Source organism: Electrona antarctica (genome assembly GCF_951216825.1).
Source record: "Electrona antarctica genome assembly, chromosome: 3".
Lineage (NCBI taxonomy): Eukaryota > Metazoa > Chordata > Actinopteri > Myctophiformes > Myctophidae > Electrona > Electrona antarctica.
This window is the reverse complement of record NC_136808.1, coordinates 62648758-62673758: the sequence shown is the minus strand read 5'-3', so window position 1 is coordinate 62673758 and position 25001 is coordinate 62648758. Positions and strand designations below refer to the sequence as shown.

The 25001-nt window shown below is 44.0% G+C and overlaps 1 protein-coding gene across 2 annotated transcripts in view; it reads left to right on the top strand.

Annotated features, from left to right (window-relative positions):
* The window catches only part of ttc17 (tetratricopeptide repeat domain 17), a 72795-nt gene extending 54161 nt beyond the window's left edge, over positions 1-18634 (top strand). For both annotated transcript variants that reach the window (XM_079496158.1, XM_079496157.1), the window contains exons 21-25: positions 3803-3962; positions 10205-10288; positions 11783-11902; positions 14358-14501; positions 15822-18634. In XM_079496158.1, coding sequence (XP_079352284.1) covers positions 3803-3962; positions 10205-10288; positions 11783-11902; positions 14358-14501; positions 15822-15965 — 652 coding nt within the window. In that variant the 3' untranslated portion in view covers positions 15966-18634. The remainder of the gene's footprint in view (positions 1-3802; positions 3963-10204; positions 10289-11782; positions 11903-14357; positions 14502-15821) is intronic.
* The last annotated feature ends 6367 nt before the right edge of the window (positions 18635-25001 follow it).

Here is a 25001-nt window from a genome sequence, read left to right as displayed (position 1 = left end):
GTGAAAAATGGGTTACAAAATTGTGGGATAAAAAAAAAGCACTTTGTTTATAGTCACACAGTGATGAGGAAATAAATCATGTATTGGCATCGCTAATCGAATCGTATCACCCTCTGTCTTCCAGTATTACTGAACACATAGACTGATTGTCTCCCTGTTGTCTTCCAGTATTACTGAACACATGGACTGATTGTCTTCCTGTAACACTGAACACATAGACTGATTGTCTCCCTCTTGTCTTCCAGTATTACTGAACACATAGACTGATTGTCACCCTCTGTCTTCCAGTATTACTGAACACATAGACTGATTGTCACCCTCTGTCTTCCAGTATTACTGAACACATAGACTGATTGTCACCCTCTGTCTTCCAGTATTACTGAACACACAGACTGATTGTCACCCTCTGTCTTCCAGTATTACTGAACACATAGACTGATTGTCTCCCTCTGTCTTCCAGTATTACTGAACACATAGACTGATTGTCTCCCTCTTGTCGTCCAGTATTACTGAACACATAGACTGATTGTCTCCCTCTGTCTTCCAGTATTACTGAACACATAGACTGATTGTCACCCTCTTGTCTTCCAGTATTACTGAACACATAGACTGATTGTCTCCCTCTTGTCTTCCAGTATTACTGAACACATAGACTGATTGTCTTCCAGTATTACTGAACACATAGACTGATTGTCACCCTCTTGTCTTCCAGTATTACTGAACACATAGACTGATTGTCTTCCAGTATTACTGAACACATAGACTGATTGTCTCCCTCTGTCTTCCAGTATTACTGAACACATAGACTGATTGTCTCCCTCTTGTCTTCCAGTATTACTGAACACATAGACTGATTGTCTCCCTCTTGTCTTCCAGTATTACTGAACACATAGACTGATTGTCTTCCAGTATTACTGAACACATAGACTGATTGTCACCCTCTTGTCTTCCAGTATTACTGAACACATAGACTGATTGTCTTCCAGTATTACTGAACACATAGACTGATTGTCACCCTCTTGTCTTCCAGTATTACTGAACACATAGACTGATTGTCTCCCTCTTGTCTTCCAGTATTACTGAACACATAGACTGATTGTCTCCCTCTTGTCTTCCAGTATTACTGAACACATAGACTGATTGTCACCCCCTTGTCTTCCAGTATTACTGAACACATAGACTGATTGTCACCCTCTGTCTTCCAGTATTACTGAACACATAGACTGATTGTCACCATCTTGTCTTCCAGTATTACTGAACACATAGACTGATTGTCTCCCTCTTGTCTTCCAGTAACACTGAACACATAGACTGATTGTCTTCCAGTATTACTGAACACATAGACTGATTGTCACCATCTTGTCTTCCAGTATTACTGAACACATAGACTGATTGTCTCCCTCTGTCTTCCAGTATTACTGAACACATAGACTGATTGTCACCATCTTGTCTTCCAGTATTACTGAACACATAGACTGATTGTCTCCCTCTTGTCTTCCAGTAACACTGAACACATAGACTGATTGTCTTCCAGTATTACTGAACACATAGACTGATTGTCACCATCTTGTCTTCCAGTATTACTGAACACATAGACTGATTGTCTCCCTCTTGTCTTCCAGTATTACTGAACACACAGACTGATTGTCTCCCTCTTGTCTCCCAGTATTACTGAACACATAGACTGATTGTCTCCCTCTGTCTTCCAGTATTACTGAACACATAGACTGATTGTCACCATCTTGTCTTCCAGTATTACTGAACACATAGACTGATTGTCACCATCTTGTCTTCCAGTATTACTGAACACATAGACTGATTGTCACCCCCTTGTCTTCCAGTATTACTGAACACATAGACTGATTGTCTCCCTCTGTCTTCCAGTATTACTGAACACATAGACTGATTGTCTCCCTCTTGTCGTCCAGTATTACTGAACACATAGACTGATTGTCTCCCTCTGTCTTCCAGTATTACTGAACACATAGACTGATTGTCTCCCTCTGTCTTCCAGTATTACTGAACACATAGACTGATTGTCTCCCTCTTGTCTTCCAGTATTACTGAACACATAGACTGATTGTCTCCCTCTGTCTTCCAGTATTACTGAACACATAGACTGATTGTCTCCCTCTGTCTTCCAGTATTACTGAACACATAGACTGATTGTCACCATCTTGTCTTCCAGTATTACTGAACACATAGACTGATTGTCACCATCTTGTCTTCCAGTATTACTGAACACATAGACTGATTGTCACCCCCTTGTCTTCCAGTATTACTGAACACATAGACTGATTGTCACCCTCTATGTCTTCCAGTATTACTGAACACATAGACTGATTGTCAGTCTCTTGTCTTCCAGTATTACTGAACACATAGACTGATTGTCTCCCTCTGTCTTCCAGTATTACTGAACACATAGACTGATTGTCTCCATCTTGTCTTCCAGTATTACTGAACACATAGACTGATTGTCACCCTCTGTCTTCCAGTATTACTGAACACATAGACTGATTGTCTCCCTCTTGTCTTCCAGTATTACTGAACACATAGACTGATTGTCTCCCTCTGTCTTCCAGTATTACTGAACACATAGACTGATTGTCACCCTCTGTCTTCCAGTATTACTGAACACATAGACTGATTGTCTCCCTCTTGTCTTCCAGTATTACTGAACACATAGACTGATTGTCACCCTCTGTCTTCCAGTATTACTGAACACATAGACTGATTGTCACCCTCTGTCTTCCAGTATTACTGAACACATAGACTGATTGTCACCATCTTGTCTTCCAGTATTACTGAACACATAGACTGATTGTCTCCCTCTTGTCTTCCAGTATTACTGAACACATAGACTGATTGTCACCATCTTGTCTTCCAGTATTACTGAACACATAGACTGATTGTCTCCCTCTTGTCTCCCAGTATTACTGAACACATAGACTGATTGTCAGTCTCTTGTCTTCCAGTATTACTGAACACACAGACTGATTGTCTCCCTCTGTCTTCCAGTATTACTGAACACATAGACTGATTGTCTCCCTCTTGTCTTCCAGTATTACTGAACACATAGACTGATTGTCACCATCTTGTCTTCCAGTATTACTGAACACATAGACTGATTGTCACCATCTTGTCTTCCAGTATTACTGAACACATAGACTGATTGTCACCATCTTGTCTTCCAGTATTACTGAACACATAGACTGATTGTCTCCCTCTTGTCTCCCAGTATTACTGAACACATAGACTGATTGTCAGTCTCTTGTCTTCCAGTATTACTGAACACACAGACTGATTGTCACCCTCTGTCTTCCAGTATTACTGAACACACAGACTGATTGTCTCCCTCTTGTCTTCCAGTATTACTGAACACATAGACTGATTGTCTCCCTCTTGTCTTCCAGTATTACTGAACACACAGACTGATTGTCTCCCTCTGTCTTCCAGTATTACTGAACACACAGACTGATTGTCTCCCTCTGTCTTCCAGTATTACTGAACACATAGACTGATTGTCACCCTCTGTCTCCCAGTATTACTGAACACATAGACTGATTGTCTCCCTCTTGTCTCCCAGTATTACTGAACACATAGACTGATTGTCAGTCTCTTGTCTTCCAGTATTACTGAACACACAGACTGATTGTCTCCCTCTGTCTTCCAGTATTACTGAACACACAGACTGATTGTCTCCCTCTGTCTCCCAGTATTACTGAACACATAGACTGATTGTCACCCTCTGTCTTCCAGTATTACTGAACACATAGACTGATTGTCACCCTCTGTCTTCCAGTATTACTGAACACATAGACTTCGCCACTCCGCTCCAGGAGCCGGCGGTGGAGCCGCTGTGCAACGCCAACCTTCCAGCCAGCATGCACACCTTGGACCACCTGGCGGGCGTGGCCAACCGCGCTGCCATCCACTACACTGGAGAGAGCCAACTCCGGGAGGTAGGCACCCCCCCCCCCCCCCCCCCCCACCCCCCCAAATCCTTCCAGGTTACAATGTGAGTGCTGGTTAGCCTGGATCCAGCCCAAAGACCCCGCCCACTCTCTGAGTGGACTGCATCTCTTGGTCTGGTGTTGCGCTGTGAACCTATAATTTCTTCGGTACAAAAATGTATTATCCAATGAGAATCGGTGGTGGGGGGGTGGGTCTAACGAACAACCAATCAGCGCCGAGTCCCGTTTTCAGCGTCATCACGCAGCGCAACACACAGAGGGTTGAGGGAAATTCTAATCCCCTCCCCCTTGAAATCGCTCAGACAGGAGACAATGTCAGACTGAAGCTTCAATAAAGCTACAGTCTGATAATCAGGCTAAGTGCTGGTATTCTTTTCTACAGAATGACCCCGATCCCCCTGAGCCCCCAATGAGCCCCCCCCCCCCCCCAATGTTCATCCTCTAGTACATGTGTGCATATTTCTGTATTTGTGTTTCAAAGTGTAACTACCAACATTTAATTTGGGTTTACTCCCACAAATGGCCCAGACGTCTTAATGTTAAACCCTACGGTCTACTCTGCTCTTCTTAATGTTAAACCCTACGGTCTACTCTGCTCTTCTTAGTGTTAAACCCTACGGTCTGCTCTGCTCTTCTTAGTGTTAAACCCTACGGTCTGCTCTTCTTAATGTTAAACCCTACGGTCTACTCTGCTCTTCTTAATGTTAAACCCTACGGTCTGCTCTGCTCTTCTTAATGTTAAACCCTACGGTCTGCTCTGCTCTTCTTAATGTTAAACCCTACGGTCTACTCTGCTCTTCTTAATGTTAAACCCTACGGTCTGCTCTGCTCTTCTTAATGTTAAACCCTACGGTCTGCTCTGCTCTTCTTAGTGTTAAACCCTACGGTCTACTCTGCTCTTCTTAATGTTAAACCCTACGGTCTGCTCTGCTCTTCTTAGTGTTAAACCCTACGGTCTACTCTGCTCTTCTTAATGTTAAACCCTACGGTCTACTCTGCTCTTCTTAATGTTAAACCCTACGGTCTGCTCTTCTTAGTGTTAAACCCTACGGTCTACTCTGCTCTTCTTAATGTTAAACCCTACGGTCTGCTCTGCTCTTCTTAATGTTAAACCCTACGGTCTGCTCTGCTCTTCTTAATGTTAAACCCTACGGTCTGCTCTGCTCTTCTTAATGTTAAACCCTACGGTCTGCTCTGCTCTTCTTAGTGTTAAACCCTACGGTCTACTCTGCTCTTCTTAATGTTAAACCCTACGGTCTACTCTGCTCTTCTTAATGTTAAACCCTACGGTCTGCTCTGCTCTTCTTAGTGTTAAACCCTACGGTCTGCTCTTCTTAATGTTAAACCCTACGGTCTGCTCTGCTCTTCTTAATGTTAAACCCTACGGTCTACTCTGCTCTTCTTAATGTTAAACCCTACGGTCTACTCTGCTCTTCTTAGTGTTAAACCCTACGGTCTACTCTGCTCTTCTTAATGTTAAACCCTACGGTCTACTCTGCTCTTCTTAATGTTAAACCCTACGGTCTGCTCTTCTTAGTGTTAAACCCTACGGTCTACTCTGCTCTTCTTAATGTTAAACCCTACGGTCTGCTCTGCTCTTCTTAATGTTAAACCCTACGGTCTACTCTGCTCTTCTTAATGTTAAACCCTACGGTCTACTCTGCTCTTCTTAATGTTAAACCCTACGGTCTACTCTGCTCTTCTTAGTGTTAAACCCTACGGTCTACTCTGCTCTTCTTAGTGTTAAACCCTACGGTCTACTCTGCTCTTCTTAGTGTTAAACCCTACGGTCTACTCTGCTCTTCTTAGTGTTAAACCCTACGGTCTGCTCTGCTCTTCTTAATGTTAAACCCTACGGTCTGCTCTGCTCTTCTTAATGTTAAACCCTACGGTCTGCTCTGCTCTTCTTAATGTTAAACCCTACGGTCTGCTCTTCTTAGTGTTAAACCCTACGGTCTGCTCTGCTCTTCTTAGTGTTAAACCCTACGGTCTACTCTGCTCTTCTTAATGTTAAACCCTACGGTCTACTCTGCTCTTCTTAGTGTTAAACCCTACGGTCTACTCTGCTCTTCTTAGTGTTAAACCCTACGGTCTGCTCTGCTCTTCTTAATGTTAAACCCTACGGTCTGCTCTTCTTAGTGTTAAACCCTACGGTCTACTCTGCTCTTCTTAATGTTAAACCCTACGGTCTGCTCTGCTCTTCTTAGTGTTAAACCCTACGGTCTGCTCTGCTCTTCTTAATGTTAAACCCTACGGTCTGCTCTGCTCTTCTTAATGTTAAACCCTACGGTCTACTCTGCTCTTCTTAATGTTAAACCCTACGGTCTACTCTGCTCTTCTTAATGTTAAACCCTACGCTCTGCTCTTCTTAATGTTAAACCCTACGGTCTACTCTGCTCTTCTTAGTGTTAAACCCTACGGTCTACTCTGCTCTTCTTAATGTTAAACCCTACGGTCTGCTCTGCTCTTCTTAATGTTAAACCCTACGGTCTGCTCTGCTCTTCTTAATGTTAAACCCTACGGTCTACTCTGCTCTTCTTAATGTTAAACCCTACGGTCTACTCTGCTCTTCTTAATGTTAAACCCTACGGTCTACTCTGCTCTTCTTAGTGTTAAACCCTACGGTCTACTCTGCTCTTCTTAGTGTTAAACCCTACGGTCTGCTCTGCTCTTCTTAATGTTAAACCCTACGGTCTGCTCTTCTTAGTGTTAAACCCTACGGTCTACTCTGCTCTTCTTAATGTTAAACCCTACGGTCTGCTCTGCTCTTCTTAGTGTTAAACCCTACGGTCTACTCTGCTCTTCTTAATGTTAAACCCTACGGTCTACTCTGCTCTTCTTAATGTTAAACCCTACGGTCTGCTCTGCTCTTCTTAATGTTAAACCCTACGGTCTGCTCTTCTTAATGTTAAACCCTACGGTCTGCTCTGCTCTTCTTAATGTTAAACCCTACGGTCTGCTCTGCTCTTCTTAATGTTAAACCCTACGGTCTGCTCTTCTTAATGTTAAACCCTACGCTCTGCTCTTCCTAATGTTAAACCCTACGGTCTGCTCTTCTTAGTGTTAAACCCTACAGTCTGCTCTGCTCTTCTTAGTGTTAAACCCTACGGTCTGCTCTTCTTAATGTTAAACCCTACGGTCTGCTCTTCTTAATGTTAAACCCTACGGTCTGCTCTGCTCTTCTTAGTGTTAAACCCTACGGTCTGATCTTCTTAATGTTAAACCCTACGGTCTGCTCTTCTTAATGTTAAACCCTACGGTCTGCTCTTCTTAATGTTAAACCCTACGCTCTGCTCTTCTTAATGTTGAACCCTACGCTCTGCTCTTCTTAATGTTAAACCCTACGCTCTGCTCTTCTTAATGTTAAACCCTACGGTCTGCTCTTCCTAATGTTAAACCCTACGGTCTGCTCTGCTCTTCTTAATGTTAAACCCTACGGTCTGCTCTGCTCTTCTTAATGTTAAACCCTACGGTCTGCTCTGCTCTTCTTAATGTTAAACCCTACGGTCTGCTCTGCTCTTCTTAATGTTAAACCCTACGGTCTGCTCTTCTTAATGTTAAACCCTACGGTCTGCTCTTCTTAGTGTTGAACTCTACGGTCTGCTCTTCTTAATGTTAAACCCTACGGTCTGCTCTTCCTAATGTTAAACCCTACGGTCTGCTCTGCTCTTCTTAATGTTAAACCCTACGGTCTGCTCTGCTCTTCTTAATGTTAAACCCTACGGTCTGCTCTTCTTAATGTTAAACCCTACGCTCTGCTCTTCTTAATGTTAAACCCTACGGTCTGCTCTGCTCTTCTTAATGTTAAACCCTACGGTCTGCTCTTCTTAATGTTAAACCCTACGGTCTGCTCTGCTCTTCTTAATGTTAAACCCTACGGTCTGCTCTGCTCTTCTTAGTGTTAAACCCTACGGTCTGCTCTGCTCTTCTTAATGTTAAACCCTACGGTCTGCTCTGCTCTTCTTAGTGTTAAACCCTACGGTCTACTCTGCTCTTCTTAATGTTAAACCCTACGGTCTGCTCTGCTCTTCTTAATGTTAAACCCTACGGTCTGCTCTGCTCTTCTTAATGTTAAACCCTACGGTCTGCTCTGCTCTTCTTAATGTTAAACCCTACGGTCTGCTCTGCTCTTCTTAATGTTAAACCCTACGGTCTGCTCTGCTCTTCTTAATGTTAAACCCTACGGTCTGCTCTGCTCTTCTTAATGTTAAACCCTACGGTCTGCTCTGCTCTTCTTAGTGTTAAACCCTACGGTCTACTCTGCTCTTCTTAATGTTAAACCCTACGTTCTGCTCTGCTCTTCTTAATGTTAAACCCTACGGTCTGCTCTGCTCTTCTTAATGTTAAACCCTACGGTCTGCTCTGCTCTTCTTAATGTTAAACCCTACGGTCTACTCTGCTCTTCTTAATGTTAAACCCTACGGTCTGCTCTGCTCTTCTTAATGTTAAACCCTACGGTCTGCTCTGCTCTTCTTAGTGTTAAACCCTACGGTCTACTCTGCTCTTCTTAATGTTAAACCCTACGTTCTGCTCTGCTCTTCTTAATGTTAAACCCTACGGTCTGCTCTGCTCTTCTTAATGTTAAACCCTACGGTCTGCTCTGCTCTTCTTAATGTTAAACCCTACGGTCTGCTCTGCTCTTCTTAATGTTAAACCCTACGGTCTACTCTGCTCTTCTTAATGTTAAACCCTACGGTCTGCTCTGCTCTTCTTAATGTTAAACCCTACGGTCTGCTCTGCTCTTCTTAATGTTAAACCCTACGGTCTGCTCTGCTCTTCTTAATGTTAAACCCTACGGTCTGCTCTTCTTAATGTTAAACCCTACGGTCTGCTCTGCTCTTCTTAATGTTAAACCCTACGGTCTGCTCTGCTCTTCTTAATGTTAAACCCTACGGTCTGCTCTGCTCTTCTTAATGTTAAACCCTACGGTCTGCTCTGCTCTTCTTAATGTTAAACCCTACGGTCTGCTCTGCTCTTCTTAATGTTAAACCCTACGGTCTACTCTGCTCTTCTTAATGTTAAACCCTACGGTCTGCTCTGCTCTTCTTAATGTTAAACCCTACGGTCTGCTCTTCTTAATGTTAAACCCTACGGTCTACTCTGCTCTTCTTAATGTTAAACCCTACGGTCTGCTCTGCTCTTCTTAATGTTAAACCCTACGGTCTGCTCTGCTCTTCTTAATGTTAAACCCTACGGTCTGCTCTGCTCTTCTTAATGTTAAACCCTACGGTCTACTCTGCTCTTCTTAATGTTAAACCCTACGGTCTGCTCTGCTCTTCTTAATGTTAAACCCTACGGTCTGCTCTTCTTAATGTTAAACCCTACGGTCTACTCTGCTCTTCTTAATGTTAAACCCTACGGTCTGCTCTTCTTAATGTTAAACCCTACGGTCTGCTCTGCTCTTCTTAATGTTAAACCCTACGGTCTGCTCTGCTCTTCTTAATGTTAAACCCTACGGTCTGCTCTTCTTAATGTTAAACCCTACGGTCTACTCTGCTCTTCTTAATGTTAAACCCTACGGTCTACTCTGCTCTTCTTAATGTTAAACCCTACGGTCTGCTCTGCTCTTCTTAATGTTAAACCCTACGGTCTGCTCTTCTTAATGTTAAACCCTACGGTCTACTCTGCTCTTCTTAGTGTTAAACCCTACGGTCTTCTCTTCTTAATGTTAAACCCTACGGTCTACTCTGCTCTTCTTAATGTTAAACCCTACGGTCTGCTCTTCTTAATGTTAAACCCTACGGTCTGCTCTTCTTAATGTTAAACCCTACGGTCTGCTCTTCTTAATGTTAAACCCTACGGTCTGCTCTGCTCTTCTTAGTGTTAAACCCTACGGTCTACTCTGCTCTTCTTAATGTTAAACCCTACGGTCTGCTCTGCTCTTCTTAGTGTTAAACCCTACGGTCTGCTCTGCTCTTCTTAGTGTTAAACCCTACGGTCTGCTCTTCTTAATGTTAAACCCTACGCTCTGCTCTTCTTAATGTTAAACCCTACGGTCTGCTCTTCTTAATGTTAAACCCTACGGTCTGCTGTGCTCTTCTTAATGTTAAACCCTACGGTCTGCTCTTCTTAATGTTAAACCCTACGCTCTGCTCTTCTTAATGTTAAACCCTACGGTCTGCTCTTCTTAATGTTAAACCCTACGCTCTGCTCTTCTTAATGTTAAACCCTACGCTCTGCTCTGCTCTTCTTAATGTTAAACCCTACGGTCTGCTCTGCTCTTCCACCAGGTCCTGCAGAACCTGGGTAAAGATAAGTTCCCTCCCCAGTCCTTTGAGCAGGTCGGGACGCGCATCGCCAAGGTCTTAGAAAAGGTAATCACGTCCGTCTTAATGGCTGTTGTGTTGAAAATGTGACTTCTTGAAAATGTGTACTGGGATCTTTTTGGAAATATCAAATATCCGGCCCAACTTGTATGGATAAATAGTAGCGGGTGGAAAATAAAATGGATTCATAGATTAATGGCGATGTGGACGATAATGTGCCTCAGGAGGTGGTCCAATGATCCGTGGGTCGGCGGTTCAAATCCCAGGTCCTCCTGTCCACCTGTGGAAGTGTCCTTGGGCAAGACACTGAACCCCACATTGCCTCCAATGAGGCGGTCGGTGCTGGCTTGCGAATGTGGGACGCTGGTGTCGACTGTTCGCCACTTCACCTCCCAATTTATGAATGAATGGACTGACCATCTTAAAGTGCTTTGAGCACTTTACGATGGTAAAACGTGGGTCGTCATACAATGGTATGACGACCCACTTATCGATAGCTATTTCCAGCTTTTGGTATTATTATATGCGGATGACACAATTGTCATGTCAAATACAAAGGAGGGATTGCAGAAGGCAATAGACCATGTAACCATGTGTGGTTTCTGTGAAAAATGGAAATTGAAAATCAATAGCCAATTAATTGTTTTACTCGCCCTTCTATGTTTAAATTAATTGCATTACTAAAATCTGAAAAACAAAAAGTAATCTATAAATTGGGTGCTTTTCTTCCACTGTACAAATAGGGAAAGCCTTCCGATATGTTGATGTATATCATGTAATGTATTGTATACTGTTGATTGTATACTTTTATGAATCTGTGCTCCAAACCATGTGATCATGGTCGTGAGTTAAATAAATGAGGAATGAGGAAAAGTGATTTATGATGATTATTATGATTAATCAATTCACAAAAATGTCAAAATATATATATTTTATAAGAAAGATGCTTAATGTTTTGTGGTGTAATAAAAGATAATGGAAGTAAATCAATCAGTTTTCATTATAGATAATTATGAATCCCTTGAATTGGAATCAAGACAATCGATTTAATGGAATTGTAGCCCTCTGAATCGGAATGGAATCGTCTGATACCTAGAGATTAGAATGGAATCGTCTGATACCTAGAGATTTAATGGAATTGTAGTCCTCTGAATCGGAATGGAATCGTCTGATACCTAGAGATTAGAATGGAATCGTCCGATACCTAGAGATTTAATGGAATTGTAGCCCTCAGAATCGGAATGGAATCGTCTGATACCTAGAGATTTCCGCCCTCAATTCCGCCCTCACTAAATTCAATTTGAAATGTACCTGCTTTTGGTGGGTTTTAATGCCCTGCTTTCAATGAGAAATGTCTACTTTTCACCTGTGAACCATAAAGGCCCTTAACAAAATGAATGGTCGTAAAGAAGGCCCTTACATGTTTTCACGTATAATCTCTATACACCAGGTCTGTTCAACGACTGCTTTGTGGTTTATTACATTGATTTGAGGCACACAAAATGACCTACGTTTTCCCCCCCAATCGTGGATGTCTTTCAGAACCAGACGTCGTGGGTTCTGTCCAGCATGGCAGCGCTGTACTGGAGGGTGAAGGGTCAGGGCAAGAGAGCCATCGACTGCCTGCGTCAGGGTTTAAATTATGCTCCTCATCACATGAAGGCAAGTCTCACACTCTGCAACCAACTAACAGCCGCTGATAGGGTTGTCACAATTATTAGATAATCGTGCAATCGCAATTATTTGAGATAATCGCAAAACATTTTTTCATAATCGTTTCCATGTTGAAAGATGTTCATACATTTAAAAAAAAAGCAGAAATAGCAGATCTACAAGCTTACAACGCACCACCACCAGTGGTCCTTGAGGGGGTTCCAGGTGGTCCCCAGCTGGGACCACCAGTGGTCCTTGAGGGGGTTCCAGGTGGTCCCTGGGGACCACCAGTGGTCCTTGAGGGGGTCCCAGGTGGTCCCCAGCTGGGACCACCAGTGGTCCTTGAGGGGGTCCCAGGTGGTCCCCAGCTGGGACCACCAGTGGTCCTTGAGGGGGTCCCAGGTGGTCCTTGAGGGGGTCCCAGGTGGTCCCCAGCTGGGACCACCAGTGGTCCTTGAGGGGGTCCCAGGTGGTCCCCAGCTGGGACCACCAGTGGTCCTTGAGGGGGTTCCAGGTGGTCCCCAGCTGGGACCACCAGTGGTGGGACCACCAGTGGTCCTTGAGGGGTTCCAGCTGGGACCACCAGTGGTCCTTGAGGGGGTTCCAGGTGGTCCCCAGCTGGGACCACTAGTGGTCCTTGAGGGGGTCCCAGGTGGTCCCCAGCTGGGACCACCAGTGGTCCTTGAGGTGGTCCCAGGTGGTCCCCAGTTGGGACCACTAGTGGTATGATGTAAATGAAATGCCTTGTGATAGGTTAGGTGGCAGCAGCGTTTATGTAGCCTAATGTATTATAAAATATATAACCATCCCGTGGCGCGCTCTGCCTGCATGCTCTGGGCTGTCTGTCTGCCTGTCAGCCTGTCTGTCACCTCGATGCGTCAGTAGAAAGCAGGCAGCGAGCGACGGCCACAACCCCGTCGTGGTCTGGAAGCATCATTCAAAACCCTGATAGGGTTGCGTTTTTGGTGGTCCGTGGCTCAAAAGCCCAATATGATGCAGGTTGAAGACCACTGGTCTGAGCCATGGTTGTCCACATGGTTGTACCAGATGTACCAGCCATGGTTGTACCAGATGTACCAGCCATGGTTGTACCAGACATTCAGCCATGGTTGTCTACATGGTTGTACCAGACATTCAGCCATGGTTGTCCACATGGTTGTACCAGATGTACCAGCCATGGTTGACTACATGGTTGTACCAGATGTACTAGCCATGGTTGTCTACATGGTTGTACCAGATGTACCAGCCATGGTTGTACCAGATGTACCAGCCATGGTTGTACCAGACATTCAGCCATGGTTGTCCACATGGTTGTACCAGATGTACCAGCCATGGTTGTACCAGACATTCAGCCATGGTTGTCTACATGGTTGTACCAGATGTACCAGCCATGGTTGTACCAGACATTCAGCCATGGTTGTCTACATGGTTGTACCAGATGTACCAGCCATGGTTGTACCAGACATTCAGCCATGGTTGTCTACATGGTTGTACCAGATGTACCAGCCATGGTTGTACCAGACATTCAGCCATGGTTGTCTACATGGTTGTACCAGATGTACCAGCCATGTTTGTACCAGACATTCAGCCATGGTTGTCTACATGGTTGTACCAGATGTACCAGCCATGGTTGTACCAGCCATGGTTGTACATGATGCATGTGAATGAATGCTGTGGTGTTGTGGGTGTGGTCACCATGTGTGTGGGTGTGGTCACCATGTGTGTGGGTGTGGTCACCATGTGTGTGGGTGTGGTCACCATGTGTGTGGGTGTGGTCACCATGGTGTGGGTGTGGTCTCCATGTTGTGGGTGTGGTCTCCATGTTGTGGGTGTGGTCGTTGTGGGTGTGGTCTCCATGTTGTGGGTGTGGTCACCATGTTGTGGGTGTGGTCTCCATGTTGTGGGTGTGGTCTCCATGTTGTGGGTGTGGTCACCATGTTGTGGGTGTGGTCTCCATGTTGTGGGTGTGGTCACCATGTTGTGGGTGTGGTCTCCATGTTGTGGGTGTGGTCTCCATGTTGTGGGTGTGGTCTCCATGTTGTGGTTGTGGTCACCATGTTGTGGGTGTGGTCACCATGTTGTGGGTGTGGTCACCATGGTGTGGGTGCGGTCTCCATGTTGTGGGTGTGGTCTCCATGTGTGTGGGTGTGGTCTCCATGTGTGTGGGTGTGGTCTCCATGTGTGTGGGTGTGGTCTCCATGTTGTGGGTGTGGTCTCCATGTTGTGGGTGTGGTCTCCATGTTGTGGGTGTGGTCTCCATGTTGTGGGTGTGGTCTCCATGTTGTGGGTGTGGTCACCATGTTGTGGGTGTGGTCTCCATGTTGTGGGTGTGGTCTCCATGTTGTGGGTGTGGTCACCATGTTGTGGGTGTGGTCACCATGTTGTGGTTGTGGTCACCATGTTGTGGGTGTGGTCTCCATGTTGTGGGTGTGGTCACCATGTTGTGGGTGTGGTCTCCATGCAGGACGTCCCGCTGATCAGCCTGGCCAACATCTTCCAGAACGCGCGGCTGTGGGACGACGCTCTGACCGTGGCCCGCATGGCCGTGGAGATCGCTCCTCACTTTGTGGTCAACCACTTCACCCTGGCCAACGTCTACATCGCCATGGTAACACACACACACACACACACACACACACACACAACCACTTCACCCTGGCCAACGTCTACATCGCCATGGTAACACACACACACACAACCACTTCACCCTGGCCAACGTCTACATCGCCATGGTAACACACACACACACAACCACTTCACCCTGGCCAACGTCTACATCGCCATGGTAACACACACACACACAACCACTTCACCCTGGCCAACGTCTACATCGCCATGGTAACACACACACACACACAACCACTTCACCCTGGCCAACGTCTACATCGCCATGGTAACACACACACACACACAACCACTTCACCCTGGCCAACGTCTACATCGCCATGGTAAAGAAACACGTGTTCTATTATCTGTGTCCCGTCCCCCCCCCTCCACAGACACACTACCTTCCTTAGTATTGGGTATTCACATTTGATTGATTGATTTTGATTGATTGCATACTTTACTAACAGTTTGTAAAAAAAAAAAAAAAAAAAAAAAAGAAAAACAAATGGCACCGTGCCGCAGATTTCTAAAAGGATAACCCAATAAGGGCTTGTTTCCATTAAATGATCTTAATAATTAAGAATGTAGGCGGGGTCAAAGCGGTGAACGTTGTGCTGCGTAAGCAGGAAGCCAAAGTGACAACATTCTGTGGAGTTATTTCCCACAACATCTACAACAGATGTAAAACAATATATATATTTAATAATAATAATAATGATTGCACGATTATTTCGTATTATTTCGTGTTTCACCTGCTGTATGCTCGGCATGGATTCCCCCCCCCCCCCCCCCCCCCCCCCCCACTACTTCAAGTGATCAATGGATCGTCATCATATTGCGGTAAGAAAAGAGAACTCCCCTTTTAGGTCCCGTTTTACCATCCGTCTCTTGTTTTGCCCCCTTTACCGAGAAGAATTATACAACAGGTCGTTTCGAGGAAGCAATCTGATTGGTTGAAACGGCTTCTAGCCGTGAATCGAACCAGCACCATTCACCACCTAATCAAAACAAAGAATTCAGCTGCTTTTTTCCCAGAGCGCTAGCAAACTCGGTGGCTAGGCTAGCTAGTTTCTTGGGACATTAAGGTCGTAGTGACTACATCTGTCATTAAAAAAATATATCTTTTCAGCGATTTTCTTAGTTTTAAGGGTAACTTCAGTGATGCTTGCGGAACTCGACTTCGTCTCGTTCCTGACCGCATCACTGTCGTGGCAATAATCACGTTAACCCACACCCTTTCGTGTAATATTGCTTAAGTGAGTTCCAAACATGGCTGCTTGGTGTCCAGTCGGTGATGCTTGTGGTGGTTCTTGTGTTCCAGGAGGAGTTTGAGAAGGCCATGCGTTGGTACGAGTCCACGCTGAAGCTGCAGCCGGAGTTCGCCCCCGCCAAGGACCGCCTCCGGACCATCCAGTGTTACCTGCTCACCAAACGGGACCGCCGCCAGCAGCAGCAGCAGCCATGAGCCAATAACAAAGCTTCAGCTGTAGCCATGAGCCAATCACAAAGCTTCAGCTGTAGCCATGAGCCAATCACAAAGCTTCAGCTGTGCTCTCAGCCGCTCAACCGGAAATCACTAGTTTTTTGGCACGTGCCATCATGCGACAGAATAGAAAATAGGCGGTAGCCCCCATGAACACACACACACACACACACACACACACACTCTCGTGCACAAATATGAGTGTAAAAGAAAATTTCAGATGGGAATTCATATGTTTAATATCCAACCGAATCTGAAAGAGTTTTTATTTAATTTTATTTTATTTACTTTCATGGAGACTCGAAACTCCTAGAAAATAATAGGCTTCAAAAGTCGCTGCAAAGTAAAAGCGACTTTTACTCTCCCTCATTTTGTTCCGATCAGATGTACTTCGTCTGCAAGGCAAAACAAGTTATAGCTCAGAAGAAAGTCCTAGTTTAACTTTGTGTTCATTTGATGAGAACAGAAACGAAAGGGAATAACTTTGCAATAGATTGTAATCTTCCCCCGCCTTCATTTTATTTATTGTGCTTTCCCCACAATCAAGCAGTTTTACCCATAACGGCCTAGTTTAAAGAGAAAACCTGTTTTTTAATTAAAGCTAAATAGTTGGAAGGATTTCTTATTCACGTTTTTACCATTTCTGTTTAGGGTCACATCCTGAACCAAAGGAAATTAGTCTAGTAGCCAAAAAGTGAACCCAGACATGTTGAGTACACCAAGGTTTTATGTTATAAATGTTTAGTATGGGTCCCCAGCATGTAGAAACTGCCGGATGCTAACTTGCATATGTTGAGCAATTTTCATAATTGGCATAATATGTGACCATACCATTAACAACCTATAGAAGGCAAAATATTCAAAATTTCATCATGCTTTATTTAGCATGTGATGTGTCAAACTAGGGGGTTTTCATGATGCTGAATCCATTCCAAGCATTAGTTTTGCAAAAATACACTCATTGGGCTTAAAACAGCCATGCCCACTTGACATCATCAATTTGTGATGACGGCATTGGCCGTTTTTAGCCCAATGAGTGTTTTTTTTTGCAAAACTAATGCTTGGAATGGATTCAGCATCATGAAAACCCTCTAATTTGTCACATGCTACATAAAGCATGATGACATTTTGAATATTTTGCCTTCTATAGGTTGTTAATGGTATGGTCACATATTATGCCAATTATGAAAATTGCTCAACATATGCAAGTTAGCATCCGGCAGTTTCTACATGCTGGGGACCCATACTAAACATTTATAACATAAAACCTTGGTGTACTCAACATGTCCGGGTTCACAATGGGGCTCTATGGGCTGGCTACTAGACTAAATACTGTTATAATATGATAACGTTCTACTTCTCCAGGTCGACACTGCTGTGGTTAATATGCTCACATGTGGCCTGGAGATGGTGCCATGTTTTAATTTAACTTAAACTGAGTTGTTTTTTTCTTTTTAATCGAGACGTAATGTAATATGTTCTTTCTGCCTTGAGGAGGTAGGAAAGGAACCTTCCTGCCTTGAGGAGGTAGGAAAGGAACCTTCCTGCCTTGAGGAGGTAGGAAAGGAACCTTCCTGCCTTGAGGAGGTAGGAAAGGAACCTTCCTGCCTTGAGGAGGTAGGAAAGGAACCTTCCTGCCTTGAGGAGGTAGGAAAGGAACCTTCCTGCCTTGAGGTGGTAGGAAAGCCTGATGATTCTGCTCGGGTTTTGCACCAGAAATAGCCGATCGACAAGCTCTCAGGCAGCGCTGCGACGTGTTGTGTGATCTTGTAGATCTGCTAGTTTCTTCCGCCAGACAGAGTGTACGTCGGGTGTAAATGTAAGTGTTGCTACATTCAGTAATTCAGAGGTTAATCGTGTTGAATATTATAATTTATACTGTAAGCCCACAGTATGTCTGGTTCATAAGAGGAACCGGTTCTCCGTTTTATTTGCACTTTGTCCTAATTTTACATCATTCCTGTTTATGTGGGACCTATTAATTAATACACCTTTTGATTGTTGCTCCAAGTGAACTTGATTACATTTAAAAAGAGAAAATAAAATAAAAGCGGTGAATTGAGTTTTGCTATTTTATGCCAGTAATCTGGCCGAGGATATCGTTTATCATTCAACCATCTTTAATCTGGCCGAGGATATCGTTTATCATTCAACCATCTTTAATCTGGCCGAGGATATCGTTTATCATTCAACCATCTTTATAAAACAAGAGGATATCGTTTATCATTCAACCATCTTTATAAAACAAGAGGATATCGTTTATCATTCAACCATCTTTATAAAACAAGAGGATATCGTTTATCATTCAACCACCTTTATAAAACAAGAGGATATCGTTTATCATTCAACCATCTTTATAAAACAAGAGGATATCGTTTATCATTCAACCATCTTTATAAAACAAGAGGATATCGTTTATCATTCAACCATCTTTATAAAACAAGAGGATATCGTTTATCATTCAACCATCTTTATAAAACAAGAGGATATCGTTTATCATTCAACCATCTTTATAAAACAGATCTTCAGTAAATCAATGTACAGTCGGTGTTCACGGCATTCTTCCATCTGTCTAATCTCATCACTGCATCCATTCATTGTCTGTTTGGGAAATAAAAACCAAGGGCCTTTTTTGGCTCCTTGATGCTTAAGTTGAATAATAAATGTTGCCATATTTATTTTCTTTTACTTAGAAAATGTAAAATAGCAAAAGACAAATCGACCTTAACCCTCAAACTATGGAATGCACTTCCCATCAGTCAGAACTGCAGCCTCACTCCCAATCTTCCGCCGTAGTCTGAAAACCCACCTTCAGACTCCACCATGGCCCGTAGCACTTGCCCGTAGCACTTGCCCTAGCCTAGCCCCTTAGATAGCACATTATGTAGACTTAGATAGTATTTTAAACAGACTTATAGCTTGTTACGTAGACAGCTCTAGAACTGCACTTTATGTAGTCATAGAACTTTATAGTACACATGTATAATATATTATATAGTATAGTATGTATAGTTTACATAGATACTCCACTGTTACGTTCTTAGTTTACGCATGATTCATCATAACTACTTTTTATATATGTGATGTATGCCATGCTTTTGTTATTGCTTAATGTAAATCGCTCTGGATTAAGAGCGTCTGCTAAATGCCTAAATTGTAAATTGTAACCCATTAAGACCTGAGGCCGATCCTACACATCCTAACAGTTGCTCCAACCTATCCATGTGAGGCCCCTGAGAACGTTTAACCTATCCATGTGAAGGCCCCTGAGAACGTTTAACCTATCCATGTGAGGCCCCTGAGAACGTTTAACCTATCCATGTGAAGGCCCCTGAGAACGTTTAACCTATCCATGTGAAGGCCCCTGAGAACGTTTAACCTATCCATGTGAGGCCCCTGAGAACGTTTAACCTATCCATGTGAAGGCCCCTGAGAACGTTTAACCTATCCATGTGAAGGCCCCTGAGAACGTTTAACCTATCCATGTGAAGGCCCCTGAGAACGTTTAACCTATCCATGTGAGGCCCCTGAGAACGTTTAACCTATCCATGTGAAGGCCCCTGAGAACGTTTAACCTATCCATGTGAAGGCCCCTGAGAACGTTTAACCTATCCATGTGAAGGCCCCTGAGAACGTTTAACCTATCCATGTGAAGGCCCCTGAGAACGTTTAACCTATCCATGTGAGGCCCCTGAGAACGTTTAACCTATCCATGTGAAGGCCCCTGAGAACGTTTAACCTATCCATGTGAAGGCCCCTGAGAACGTTTAACCTATCCATGTGAGGCCCCTGAGAACGTTTAACCTATCCATGTGAAGGCCCCTGAGAACGTTTAACCTATCCATATTAAGGCCCCTGAGAACGTTTAACCTATCCATGTGAAGGCCCCTGAGAACGTTTAACCTATCCATGTGAAGGCCCCTGAGAACGTTTAACCTATCCATGTGAAGGCCCCTGAGAACGTTTAACCTATCCATGTGAGGCCCCTGAGAACGTTTAACCTATCCATGTGAAGGCCCCTGAGAACGTTTAACCTATCCATGTGAAGGCCCCTGAGAACGTTTAACCTATCCATGTGAAGGCCCCTGAGAACGTTTAACCTATCCATGTGAAGGCCCCTGAGAACGTTTAACCTATCCATGTGAAGGCCCCTGAGAACGTTTAACCTATCCATGTGAAGGCCCCTGAGAACGTTTAACCAACCTATCCATGTGAAGGCCCCTGAGAACGTTTAACCTATCCATGTGAAGGCCCCTGAGAACGTTTAACCTATCCATGTGAAGGCCCCTGAGAACGTTTAACCTATCCATGTGAAGGCCCCTGAGAACGTTTAACCTATCCATGTGAGGCCCCTGAGAACGTTTAACCTATCCATGTGAAGGCCCCTGAGAACGTTTAACCTATCCATGTGAAGGCCCCTGAGAACGTTTAACCTATCCATGTGAAGGCCCCTGAGAACGTTTAACCTATCCATGTGAAGGCCCCTGAGAACGTTTAACCTATCCATGTGAAGGCCCCTGAGAACGTTTAACCTATCCATGTGAAGGCCCCTGAGAACGTTTAACCTATCCATGTGAAGGCCCCTGAGAACGTTTAACCTATCCATGTGAAGGCCCCTGAGAACGTTTAACCTATCCATGTGAAGGCCCCTGAGAACGTTTAACCAACCTATCCATGTGAAGGCCCCTGAGAACGTTTAACCTATCCATGTGAAGGCCCCTGAGAACGTTTAACCTATCCATGTGAAGGCCCCTGAGAACGTTTAACCTATCCATGTGAAGGCCCCTGAGAACGTTTAACCTATCCATGTGAGGCCCCTGAGAACGTTTAACCTATCCATGTGAAGGCCCCTGAGAACGTTTAACCTATCCATGTGAAGGCCCCTGAGAACGTTTAACCTATCCATGTGAAGGCCCCTGAGAACGTTTAACCTATCCATGTGAAGGCCCCTGAGAACGTTTAACCTATCCATGTGAAGGCCCCTGAGAACGTTTAACCTATCCATGTGAAGGCCCCTGAGAACGTTTAACCTATCCATGTGAAGGCCCCTGAGAACGTTTAACCTATCCATGTGAAGGCCCCTGAGAACGTTTAACCAACCTATCCATGTGAAGGCCCCTGAGAACGTTTAACCAACCTATCCATGTGAAGGCCCCTGAGAACGTTTAACCAACCTATCCATGTGAAGGCCCCTGAGAACGTTTAACCAACCTATCCATGTGAAGGCCCCTGAGAACGTTTAACCAACCTATCCATGTGAAGGCCCCTGAGAACGTTTAACCCATTCTGGGCGGGAACCCCTTTTGGTGTTAGCATTATGTTATGCTTTAGCTATTGAAAAATAGCAGATCTACAAGCTCATAGCGCGCCACTCGGTGGCGCGCTACGAGCTTGTAGGTCTGCTATTTTTGAAAAATCGAAGAACGACTGACATAGAAACATAGCCTTTTCAGAAAACTGTCAGGATGTAGAAGACATTTTAAACTGTCAGGATGTGGAAGACATTTTAAACTGTCAGGATGTAGAAGACATTTTAAACTGTCAGGATGTAGAAGACATTTTAAACTGTCAGGATGTAGAAGACGTTTTAAACTGTCAGGATGTAGAAGACGTTTTAAACTGTCCGGATGTAGAAGACATTTTAAACTGTCAGGATGTAGAAGACATTTTAAACTGTCAGGATGTAGAAGACATTTTAAACTGTCAGGATGTAGAAGACATTTTAAACTGTCAGGATGTAGAAGACATTTTAAACTGTCAGGATGTAGAAGACATTTTAAACTGTCAGGATGTAGAAGACATTTTAAACTGTCAGGATGTAGAAGACATTTTAAACTGTCAGGATGTAGAAGACATTTTTAGAATCTGATCTCAGGTCAAAAAGATATATCGATATATTGTATCGTGATGCATATCTATCATGAGATTGCAAGCCATATCCACCACTAGGTTTAAGGTCAATATCCACCACTAGGTTTGATCAAAGGTCAATGGATGGATTTGATCTGTTTTTTGATCTGTTTTTCATATAATTCAAAATGGCGGGTGATCTAAAGGTCAGAAGTCGAATGTAAGAGCACGAACGTTGTTCGGCATGAGGAGACTATCGAAGTTTCATTGCCGATGGTCAAACAGTTCATGAGCTACGTATGCGCGTTCAAAGTTAGCATTATGAATTGAGTGCTATAGCGCCACCCTTTGGTCAATGGTCATGGGCTTCCCATTGTCACCGTTTGGCATTGCTGAGTTTCGCGAAAACTGACGGTTCAGCCAGAACTAATAGTTTGGGCGGGAGGAGAAGAAAACAAGACAAAAACAATAAGGGACCAAGTCCCTTCGGGACTGGCTTGGTCCCTTAATAAGTAACAGTTTTGGAGTTTTTCACCAGACAGACAGACTATAATATAATGCTGTACACTGAACACAAACTCATCTCAGCCTTGTGCGTGCATTTCACAACATGGCCTGTAGGTGTCAGTGTCTTGCTTTTTTGTTTTAGCTACACTATCAAAAGCAATCCATGGGACTTTTAATGCATAAATCGATTGATAATAATTGATGATCTAAATGCAAACAAAACATTTTATTTAGTTTCATATTCCTTGATTGACATGAGGTGAAAACACCTGATATTCATAACGAGCATGGCCTTCAATATTCAGTGTGATCCAGTTGATTCTGCCTAATTTATGCCTTTTGTGCCGGAAAAAACAAATATACAAATATACAAGCTCACAATTCATCGCCGATGTAACACGTTTTGATGTTTTGTAGATTTGTCTGTCTTGTCGATGCAAAACTGTCATTGGGTTAGACTGGGAACTTTTCATCAGATTTGGCTCAGATTTGGCGTCGTTGCATTTACAATTTACAATTTAGGCATTTAGCAGACGCTCTTAATCCAGTGCGACTTACATTTAGCAAGAACAAAAGCATGGGAATACATCACATATTTAAAAAGCATTTATCAAGAAACATGCGTAAGCTAAGAACGTAGCTAGAACATATCTATATAATGACACTGTACATATAAACTATACATATATACTATACTATGCTGTACATATATACTATGAAGTGCTATGACTACATACAATGCAATTATTGTGCTGTCTACATAACATGCTATAAGTCTATCAAATGCTATCTAAGTCTAAAAAGTGCTGTCTAAGGGGGTAGGGTAAGTGCTATGGGCCATGATGGAGTCTGAAAAGGTGGGTTTTCAGACTACGGCGGAAGATTGGGAGTGATGCTGCAGTTCTGACTGCAACGGGGAGTGCATTCCACAGTTTTGGAGCCAGAAGGGAGAAGAGTTTGGGACGTGTGGAGCGTTGTCTCGGCGTTTTTAGTGAGGGTACTTCCAGCGTCCCTGCATTGGCTGATCTGAGTGCGCGGGAGGGTCTGCATTCTAATACAGCCCGGCCCAAACCCTATTATCATTCTAATACAAGCCCGGCCCAAACCCTATTATCGCACCTGACTCCAGTCCATCGTCGTGGTGTCGAATCCCGCTGCCACCACTGTTTTTCCAACAACCTGAGGCACGACGTCTGGAGCCACGAGAGGCACCGCTGAGCCAGAACTCTGTTGTAGAACACTATTGTGGCGACTGTGGCTCAGGAGGTAGAGCAGGTCGTCCAATGATCCATGGGTCGGCGGTTCGAATCCCGGCTCCTCCTGTCTACATTTCGAAGTGTCCTTGGGCAAGACACTGAACCCCAAATTGCTCCCGATGTGCTGGTTGGTGCCTTGCATGGCTTCCGCCGCAATCGGTGTGTGTGTGTGTGTGTGAATGGGTGAATGTAATGCACAATCTATGTAAAGGGGTGTGAATGTGTGTGTGAATGGGTGAATGTAATGCACAATCTATGTAAAGGGGTGTGAATGTGTGTGTGAATGGGTGAATGTAATGCACAATCTATGTAAAGGTGTGTGACTGGGTGAATGTAATGCACAATCTATGTAAAGGGGTGTGAATGTGTGTGTGAATGGGTGAATGTAATGCACAATCTATGTAAAGGTGTGTGACTGGGTGAATGTAATGCACAATCTATGTAAAGGTGTGTGAATGTGTGTGAATGGGTGAATGTAATGCACCATCTATGTAAAGGTGTGTGCATGTGTGTGTGAATGGGTGACTGTAATGCATCTATGTAAAGCGTCTTGGATAAAGGCGCTATTAGATTTATCACTGAGCATACACACACCCTCGTCACTATGGGCAGAAACCTCATCTCCATATTTTAACTTTTAGTTTACTCATAAATGTTACTTGATCATATACTACAGTGCCACACAAAAATAAGTAGCCCATGTACAAACTTTGAGCTTGTAGATCTGCATTTTGTTTTGCTATTTTTGGATATGGATCCTGAACGGTAACGGCTGGTGAATATGGATCCTGAACGGTAACGGCTGGTGAATATGGATCCTGAACGGTAACGGCTGGTGAATATGGATCCTGAACGGTAACGGCTGGTGAATATGGATCCTGAACGCTAACGGCTGGTGAATATGGATCCTGAACGGTAACGGCTGGTGAATATGGATCCTGAACGGTAACGGCTGGTAAATATGGATCCTGAACGGTAACGGCTGGTGAATATGGATCCTGAACGGTAACGGCTGGTGAATATGGATCCTGAACGGTAACGGCTGGTGAATATGGATCCTGAACGGTAACGGCTGGTGAATATGGATCCTGAACGGTAACGGCTGGTGAATATGGATCCTGAACGGTAACGGCTGGTGAATATGGATCCTGAACGGTAACGGCTGGTGAATATGGATCCTGAACGGTAACGGCTGGTGAATATGGATCCTGAACGGTAACGGCTGGTGAATATGGATCCTGAACGGTAACGGCTGGTGAATATGGATCCTGAACGGTAACGGCTGGTGAATATGGATCCTGAACGGTAACGGCTGGTGAATATGGATCCTGAACGGTAACGGCTGGTAAAGGACATGTGAGGATTTCACCCGACAGACTCAAAATGTTCTTTTGATGCTTCTGTG